This window comes from Bufo gargarizans, chromosome 11 (genome assembly GCF_014858855.1).
Source record: "Bufo gargarizans isolate SCDJY-AF-19 chromosome 11, ASM1485885v1, whole genome shotgun sequence".
NCBI classification, from domain to species: domain Eukaryota; kingdom Metazoa; phylum Chordata; class Amphibia; order Anura; family Bufonidae; genus Bufo; species Bufo gargarizans.
Window position 1 is genome coordinate 100,050,147 of NC_058090.1, and position 11,866 is coordinate 100,062,012.

Below are 11,866 nucleotides of genomic sequence, written 5' to 3' on the forward strand. Positions count from 1 at the left end.
GGCTCCTATGTACAGAATATAACTACTATAATACTGCTCCTATGTACAAATATAACTACTATAATACTGCTCCTATGTACAAGAATATAAACTATAATACTGCTCCTATGTACAAGAATATAACTACTATAATACTGCTCCTATGTACAAGAATATAACTACTAATACTGCCTCCTATGTACAAGAATATAACTACTATAATACTGCTCCTATGTACAAGAATATACCTATAATATCCTATGTACAAGAATATAACTACTATAATAATGCTCCTATGTACAAGAATATAACTACTATAATACTGCTCCTATGTACAAGAATATAACTACTATAATACTGCTCCTATGTACAAGAATATAACTACTATAATACTGCTCCTATGTACAAGAATATCTACTATAATACTGCTCCTATGTACAGAATATAAACTATAATACTGCTCCTATGTACAAGAATAAAACTATAATACTGCTCCTATGTACAAGAATATAACTACTATAATACTGCTCCTATGTACAAGAATATAACTACTATAATACTGCTCCTATGTACAAGAATATAACTACTAATACTGCTCCTATGTACAGAATATAAACTATAATACTGCTCCTATGTACAAGAATATAACTACTATAATACTGCTCCTATGTACAAGAATAAACTACTATAATACTGCTCCTATGTACAAGAATATAACTACTATAATACTCCTATGTACAAGAATATAACTACTATAATACTGCTCCTATGTACAAGAATATAACTACTATAATACTGCTCCTATGTACAAGATAACTACTATAATACTGCTCCTATGTACAAGAATATAACTACTATAATACTGCTCCTATGTACAAGAATATAACTACTATAATACTGCTCCTATGTACAAGAATATAACTACTATAATACTGCTCCTATGTACAAGAATATAACTACTATAATACTGCTCCTATGTACAAGAATATAACTACTATAATACTGCTCCTATGTACAAGAATATAACTACTATAATACTGCTCCTATGTACAAGAATATAACTACTATAATACTGCTCCTATGTACAAGAATATAACTACTATAATACTGCTCCTATGTACAAGAATATAACTATATAATACTGCTCCTATGTACAAGAATATAACTACTATAATACTGCTCCTATGTACAAGAATATAACTACTATAATACTGCTCCTATGTACAAGAATATAACTACTATAATACTGCTCCTATGTACAAGAATATAACTACTATAATACTGCTCCTATGTACAAGAATATAACTACTATAATACTGCTCCTATGTACAAGAATATAACTACTATAATACTGCTCCTATGTACAAGAATATAACTACTATAATACTGCTCCTATGTACAAGAATATAAACTATAATACTGCTCCTATGTACAAGAATATAACTACTATAATACTGCTCCTATGTACAAGAATATAACTACTATAATACTGCTCCTATGTACAAGAATATAACTACTATAATACTGCTCCTATGTACAAGAATATAACTACTATAATACTGCTCCTATGTACAAGAATATAACTACTAATACTGCTCCTATGTACAAGAATATAACTACTATAATACTGCTCCTATGTACAAGAATAAATAACTACTAATACTGCTCCTATGTACAAGAATATAACTACTATAATACTGCTCCTATGTACAAGAATATAACTACTATAATACTGCTCCTATGTACAAGAATATAACTACTATAATACTGCTCCTATGTACAAGAATATAACTATAATACTGCTCCTATGTACAAGAATATAACTACTATAATACTGCTCCTATGTACAAGAATATAACTACTATAATACTGCTCCTATGTACAGAATATAACTACTATAATACTGCTCCTATGTACAAGAATAACTACTATAATACTGCTCCTATGTACAGAATATAACTACTATAATACTGCTCCTATGTACAAGAATATAACTACTATAATACTGCTCCTATGTACAAGAATATAACTACTATAATACTGCTCCTATGTACAAGAATATAACTACTATAATACTGCTCCTATGTACAGAATATAACTACTATAATACTGCTCCTATGTACAAGAATATAACTACTATAATACTGCTCCTATGTACAAGAATATAACTACTATAATACTGCTCCTATGTACAAGAATATAACTACTATAATACTGCCTATGTACAAGAATATAACTACTATAATACTCCTCCTATGTACAAGAATATAACTACTATAATACTGCTCCTATGTACAAGAATATAACTACTATAATACTGCTCCTATGTACAAGAATATAACTACTATAATACTGCTCCTATGTACAAGAATATAACTACTATAATACTGCTCCTATGTACAAGAATATAACTACTATAATACTGCTCCTATGTACAAGAATATAACTACTATAATACTGCCTCCTATGTACAAGCAATATAACTACTATAATACTGCTCCTATGTACAAGAATATAACTACTATAATACTGCCTCCTATGTACAAGAATATAACTACTATAATACTGCTCCTATGTACAAGAATATAACTACTTATAATACTGCCCCTATGTACAAGAATATAACTACTAATAATACTGTCTCCTATGTACAAGAATATAACTACTATAATACTGCTCTATGTACAAGAATATAACTACTATAATACTGCTCCTATGTACAAGAATATAACTACTATAATACTGCTCCTATGTACAAGAATATAACTACTATAATACTGCCTCCTATGTACAAGAATTAATCTACTATAATACTGCTCCTATGTACAAGAATATAACTACTATAAATACTGCCTCCTATGTACAAGAATATAACTACTATAATACTGCTCCTATGTACAAGAATATAACTACTATAATACTGCTCCTATGTACAAGAATATAACTACTATAATACTGCCTATGTACAAGAATATAACTACTATAATACTGCTCCTATGTACAAGAATATAACTACTATAATACTGCTCCTATGTACAAGAATATAACTACTATAATACTGCTCCTATGTACAAGAATATAACTACTATAATACTGCTCCTATGTACAAGAATATAACTACTATAATACTGCTCCTATGTACAAGAATATAACTACTAATACTGCTCCTATGTACAAGAATATAACTACTATAATACTGCTCCTATGTACAAGAATATAACTACTATAATACTGCTCCTATGTACAAGAATATAACTAATAATACTGCTCCTATGTACAAGAATATAACTACTAATACTGCTCCTATGTACAAGAATATAACTACTATAATACTGCTCCTATGTACAAGATATAACTACTATAATACTGCTCCTATGTACAAGAATATAACTACTATAATACTGCTCCTATGTACAGAATATACTACTAATACTGCTCCTATGTACAAGAATATAACTACTAATACTGCTCCTATGTACAAGAATATAACTACTAATACTGCTCCTATGTACAAGAATATAACTACTATAATACTGCTCCTATGTACAAGAATATAACTACTATAATACTGCTCCTATGTACAAGAATATAACTACTATAATACTGCTCCTATGTACAAGAATATAACTACTATAATACTGCTCCTATGTACAAGAATATAACTACTATAATACTGCTCCTATGTACAAGAATATAACTACTATAATACTGCTCCTATGTACAAGAATATAACTACTATAATACTGCTCCTATGTACAAGAATATAACTACTATAATACTGCTCCTATGTACAAGAATATAACTACTATAATACTGCTCCTATGTACAAGAATATAACTACTATAATACTGCTCCTATGTACAAGAATATAACTACTATAATACTGCTCCTATGTACAAGAATATAAACTATAATACTGCTCCTATGTACAAGAATATAACTATAATACTGCTCCTATGTACAAGAATATAACTACTATAATACTGCTCCTATGTACAAGAATATAACTACTATAATACTGCTCCTATGTACAAGAATATAACTACTATAATACTGCTCCTATGTACAAGAATATAACTACTATAATACTGCTCCTATGTACAAGAATATAACTACTATAATACTGCTCCTATGTACAAGAATATAACTACTATAATACTGCTCCTATGTACAAGAATATAACTACTATAATACTGCTCCTATGTACAAGAATATAACTACTATAATACTGCTCCTATGTACAAGAATATAACTACTATAATACTGCTCCTATGTACAAGAATATAACTACTATAATACTGCTCCTATGTACAAGAATATAACTATAATACTGCTCCTATGTACAAGAATATAACTACTATAATACTGCTCCTATGTACAAGAATATAACTACTATAATACTGCTCCTATGTACAAGAATATAACTACTATAATACTGCTCCTATGTACAAGAATATAACTACTATAATACTGCTCCTATGTACAAGAATATAACTACTATAATACTGCTCCTATGTACAAGAATATAACTACTATAATACTGCCTATGTACAAGAATATAACTACTATAATACTGCTCCTATGTACAAGAATATAACTACTATAATACTGCTCCTATGTACAAGAATATAACTACTATAATACTCCTATGTACAAGATATAACTACTATAATACTGCTCCTATGTACAAGAATATAACTACTATAATACTGCTCCTATGAAGAATATAACTACTATAATACTGCTCCTATGTACAAGAATATAACTACTATAATACTGCTCCTATGTACAAAATATAACTACTATATACTGCTCCTATGTACAAGAATATAACTACTATAATACTGCTCCTATGTACAAGAATATAACTACTATAATACTGCTCCTATGTACAAGAATATAACTACTATAATACTGCTCCTATGTACAAGAATATAACTACTATAATACTGCTCCTATGTACAAGAATATAACTACTATATGCTCCTATGTACAAGAATATAACTACTATAATACTGCTCCTATGTACAAGAATATAACTACTATAATACTGCTCCTATGTACAGAATATAACTACTATAATACTGCTCCTATGTACAAGAATATAACTACTATAATACTGCTCCTATGTACAAGAATATAACTACTATAATACTGCTCCTATGTACAAGAATATAACTACTATAATACTGCTCCTATGTACAAGAATATAACTACTATAATACTGCTCCTATGTACAAGAATATAACTACTATAATACTGCTCCTATGTACAAGAATATAACTACTATAATACTGCTCCTATGTACAGAATATAACTACTATAATACTGCTCCTATGTACAAGAATTAACTACTATAATACTGCTCCTATGTACAAGAATATAACTACTATACTGCTGCTCCTATGTACAAGAATATAACTACTATAATACTGCTCCTATGTACAAGAAATATACCTACTATTAATACTGCCTCCTATGTACAAGAATATAAACTAACTATAATACTGCCTCCTATGTACAAGAAATATAACTACTATATACTGCCTCCTATGTACAGAATATAACTACTATAATACCTGCCTCCTATGTACAAGAATATACTATATAATACTGGCCTCCTATGTACAGAATATACTACCTATTAATACTGCTTCCTATGTACAAGAATATAACTCCTATATACTGCTCCTATGTACAAGGAACTATACTACTAATAATACTGCCTCCTATGTACAAATATAACTACATAACTACTGCTCCTATGGACACGAAATATATACTACTATACTTAGCTCCTATGTACAAGGAATATAACTACTATAATACTGCTCCTATGTACAGGAATATAACTACTATAATACTGCTCCTATGGACAGGAATATAACTACTATAATACTGCTCCTATGTACAAGAATATAACTACTATAATACTGCTTCCTATGTACAGAATTATACCTACTATATACTGCTCCTATGTACAAGAATATAACTACTTAATACTGCCTCCTATGTACAAGAATATAACTACTATAATACTGCTCCTATGTACAAGAATATAACTACTATAATACTGCTCCTATGTACAAGAATATAACTACTATAATACTGCTCCTATGTACAAGAATATAACTACTATAATACTGCTCCTATGTACAAGAATATAACTACTATAATACTGCTCCTATGTACAAGAATATAACTACTATAATACTGCTCCTATGTACAAGAATATAACTACTATAATACTGCTCCTATGTACAAGAATATAACTACTATAATACTGCTCCTATGTACAAGAATATAACTACTATAATACTGCTCCTCCTATGTACAAGAATATAACTACTATAATACTGCTCCTATGTACAAGAATACTACTATATACTGCTCCTATGTACAAGAATATAACTACTATAATACTGCTCCTATGTACAAGAATATAACTACTATAATACTGCTCCTATGTACAAGAATATAACTACTATAATACTGCTCCTATGTACAAGAATATAACTACTATAATACTGCTCCTATGTACAAGAATATAACTACTATAATACTGCCCTATGTACAAGAATATAACTACTATAATACTGCTCCTATGTACAAGAATATAACTACTATAATACTGCTCCTATGTACAAGAATATAACTACTATAATACTGCTCCTATGTACAAGAATATAACTACTATAATACTGCTCCTATGTACAAGAATATAACTACTATAATACTGCTCCTATGTACAAGAATATAACTACTATAATACTGCTCCTATGTACAAGAATAACTACTATAATACTGCTCCTATGTACAAGAATATACTACTATAATACTGCTCCTATGTACAAGAATATAACTACTATAATACTGCTCCTATGTACAAGAATATAACTACTATAATACTGCTCCTATGTACAAGAATATAACTACTATAATACTGCTCCTATGTACAAGAATATAACTACTATAATACTGCTCCTATGTACAAGAATATAACTACTATAATACTGCTCCTATGTACAAGAATATAACTACTATAATACTGCCCTATGTACAAGAATATAACTACTATAATACTGCTCCTATGTACAAGAATATAACTACTATAATACTGCTCCTATGTACAAGAATATAACTACTATAATACTGCTCCTATGTACAAGAATATAACTACTATAATACTGCTCCTATGTACAAGAATATAACTACTATAATACTGCTCCTATGTACAATATAACTACTATAATACTGCTCCTATGTACAAGAATATAACTACTATAATACTGCTCCTATGTACAAGAATATAACTACTATAATACTGCTCCTATGTACAAGAACTACTATAATACTGCTCCTATGTACAAGAATATAACTACTATAATACTGCTCCTATGTACAAGAATATAACTACTATAATACTGCTCCTATGTACAAGAATATAACTACTATAATACTGCTCCTATGTACAAGAATATAACTACTATAATACTGCTCCTATGTACAAGAATATAACTACTATAATACTGCCTCCTATTGTAAATACACCTTACTATATACTGCCCTATGATACAAGAATATAATCTACGATATACTGCTCCTATGTACAGGAATATACCTACTATAATACTGGCTGCCTATGTACAAGAATATAAACTACTATAATACTGCTCCTATGTACAAGAATATAACTACTATAATACTGCTCCTATGTACAGGAATATAACTACATAATACTGCTTACTATGTACAAGGAATATAACTACTAGTAATACTGCCTCCTATGTACAAGAATATAACTACTATAATACTGCCTCCTATGTACAAGAATCTACCTACTATAATACCGCTCCTATGTACAAGAATATCACTCACTCTATACTAGCTCCTATGTACAAGAATATAACTACTATAATACTGCCTCCTATGTACAGAATATATCTACTATAGAGTACCGCTCACTATGTACAAGGACTATACCTACTATAATACTGCTCCTATGCTAAAGAATATAACTACTATAATACTGCCTCCTATGTACCAAGAATATAACTACATAATACTGCTCCTAATGTAAGGACTATACACTACTATAATACTGCTCCTATGTACAAGAATATAACTACTATAATACGTGCCTCCTATGGTACAAAGAATATAACTGACTATAATACGGCTCCTATGTACAAGAATATAACTACTATATTCACTGCTCCTCATGTACAGAATAAGAACTACTATAATACTGCCTCCATGTACAAGAATATAAAACTACTGCTCCTATGTACAAGAATATAACTACTATAATACTGCTCCTATGTACAAGATATAACTACTATAATACTGCTCCTATGTACAAGAATATAACTACTATAATACTGCTCCTATGTACAAGAATATAACTACTATATACTGCTCCTATGTACAAGAATATAACTACTATAATGCTCTCCTATGTACAAGAATATAACTACTATAATACTGCTCCTATGTACAAGAATATAACTACTATAATACTGCTCCTATGTACAAGAATATAACTACTATAATACTGCTCCTATGTACAAGATATAACTACTATAATACTGCTCCTATGTACAAGAATATAACTACTATAATACTGCTCCTATGTACAAGAATATAACTACTATAATACTGCTCCTATGTACAAGAATATAACTACTATAATACTGCTCCTATGTACAAGAATATAACTACTATAATACTGCTCCTATGTACAAGAATATAACTACTATAATACTGCTCCTATGTACAAGAATATAACTACTATAATACTGCCTCCTATGTACAAGAATATAACTACTATAATACTGCTCCTATGTACAAGAATATAACTACTATAATACTGCTCCTATGTACAAGAATAACTATAATACGCTCCTATGTACAGAATATACTACTATAATACTGCCTCCTATGTACAAGAATATAACTACTATAATACTGCCTCTATGTACAAGAATATAACTACTATACATACTGACTCCTATGTACAAGAATATAACTACTATAATACTGCCTCCTATGTACAAGAATATAACTGCTATAATACTGCCTCCTATGTACAAGAATATAACTACTATAATACTGCTCCTATGTACAAGAATATAACTACTATAATACTGCCTCTATGTACAAGAATATAACTACTATAATACTGCTCCTATGTACAAGAATATAACTACTATAATACTGCTCCTATGTACAAGAATATAACTACTATAATACTGCCTCCTATGTACAAGAATATAACTACTATAATACTGCTCCTATGTACAAGAATATAACTACTATAATACTGCTCCTATGTACAGGAATATCTACTATAATACTGCCTCCTAGGTACAGAAATATACCCTATTATACTGCCTCCTATGTACAAGAATATAACTACTATAATACTGCCTCCTATGTACAAGAATATAACTACTATAATACTGCTCCTATGTACAAGAATATAACTGCTATAATACTGCCCCCTATGTACAAGAATATAACTACTATAATACTGCTCTATGTACAAGAATATAACTACTATAATACTGCCTTCTATGTACAAGAATATAACTACTGTAATACTGCTCCTATGTACAAGATATAACTACTATAATACTGCTCCTATGTACAAGAATATAACTACTATAATACTGCTCCTATGTACAAGAATATAACTGCTATAATACTGCCTCCTATGTACAAGAATATAACTACTATAATACTGCTCCTATGTACAGGAATATAACTACTATAATACTGCCTCCTATGTACAGGAATATAACTACTATAATACTGCTCCTATGTACAAGAATATAACTACTATAATACTGCTCCTATGTACAAGAATATAACTACTATAATACCGCTCCTATGTACAAGAATATTACTACTATAATACTGCCTCCTATGTACAAGAATATATCTACTATAATACTGCTCCTATGTACAAGAATATAACTACTATAATACTGCCTCCTATGTACAGGAATATAACTACTATAATACCGCTCCTATGTACAAGAATATTACTACTATAATACTGCCTCCTATGTACAAGAATATAACTACTATAATACTGTTCCTATGTACAAGAATATAACTACTATAATACTGCTCCTATGTACAAGAATATAACTACTATAATACTGCCTCCTATGTACAAGAATATAACTACTATAATACTGCTCCTATGTACTAGAATATAAGTACTGTAATACTGCTCCTAAGTACCAGAATATAACTACTATAATACTGCTCCTATGTACAAGAATATAACTACTATAATACTGCTCCTATGTACAGGAATATAACTACTATAATACTGCTCCTATGTACAGGAATATAACTACTATAATACTGCTCCTATGTACAAGAATATGACTACTATAATACTGCTCCTATGTACAAGGATATAACTACTATAATACTGCTCCTATGTACAAGGATATAACTGCTATAATACTGCTTCCTATGTACAAGAATATAACTACTATAATACTGCTCCTATGTACAAGAATATAACTACTATAATACTGCTCCTGTGTACAAGAATATAACTACTATAATACTGGCTCCTATGTACAGGAATATAACTACTATAATACTGCTCCTATGTACAAGAATATAACTACTATAATACTGCTCCTGTGTACAAGAATATAACTACTATAATACTGCCTCCTATGTACAGGAATATAACTACTATAATACTGCTCCTATGTACAAGAATATGACTACTATAATACTGCTCCTATGTACAAGAATATAACTACTATAATACTGCTCCTATGTACATGATGTAATACAGTATGTGTGGGTTTCTCGCCGTCAGTATTACACCGCAGATACTAATGGCGGTTCTTTCTCCTTTCTCCCTCCAGAACACACAGAACAAGGAGGCAGCGAACAAGCTGATCCAGTCCTTAGATTTGGACGAGGATGGGAAGATTAGTTTTGATGAGTATTGGACATTGATCGGGGAGATTGCCCTGAAGCTGAGCCAACAGATGGCGATGCAGTACCAGGAGCGACACTGAAGGCTTGTTCTGCCCTCCGTCCAGCAGGGGGCAGACGACTGATAAGATGGAGCCACGTATTCGTGGACAGCACTGACTGTTAGGTTATAACCGTCTTAGTTCTAGAATCCTTCACAGACTGTGTTATCTGAGCCAAGGAACAAAGGTGTGAAGGGAGGTCACTACATGTGGGAGGCCTCGCTGCAGCGGACATGGTGTCAGGATCCATCCTGGGCTGCCAGTGCCACGCTGGGTGTTCCTCCTCTCAGCAGATGATGGGAGTACTCAGTATGCTGAATTTATGTGTACTATGTCCTGTGTATCCGGTGTATGAACAAACATCATTTTGACCAATTATTATTTTTTTTGCTGTATTTTGATGTTTAAATTGTAAGCCAAAGGACAGTGCCACCTAGTGGTGAAATGTGGTAGAACATGACTGAGGCATACGTTAATATATAAATATATTGTAATTGATGCTGTGCTGATGTGTTTATCGCTGTGTAGCTGGCAGGATGCAATTTCATGTGGTCACCACTGGTGGTGCTACAATCCCTGAATGTAACCCACATATCGTATGGAGTCACCGGGCTCAGCCCTCACCTCTGAGCTGGATGTCATGGTAGAAAGTTGTTTCTTTTTGTGTGTGTCGCCCTGTAATTAATCAGTATCTTGCATTCTACAATATAACCACTGGGGGCACTAGTGTTCTTAGCTGAAGTTACTTAGTATAGTGCATTCTCTATAGTTACCACTGTTGTTCCTAGCTACTTTCACATAGTATAGTGCACTCTATAATATGACCACTGGGTGGTGCTAGTGTTCAGCTTCATATAGACTGTAACCACTAG

At 31.0% G+C, this 11,866-nt stretch overlaps 1 protein-coding gene across 2 annotated transcripts in view; it reads left to right on the plus strand.

Annotated features, from left to right (window-relative positions):
- LOC122921819 (protein S100-A16-like) overlaps positions 1-11,492 on the plus strand; it is a 20,601-nt gene extending 9,109 nt beyond the window's left edge. For both annotated transcript variants that reach the window (XM_044272076.1, XM_044272074.1), the window contains exon 3: positions 10,881-11,492. In XM_044272076.1, the coding sequence (XP_044128011.1) occupies positions 10,881-11,036 (156 nt within the window). In that variant the 3' untranslated portion in view covers positions 11,037-11,492. The remainder of the gene's footprint in view (positions 1-10,880) is intronic.
- The last annotated feature ends 374 nt before the right edge of the window (positions 11,493-11,866 follow it).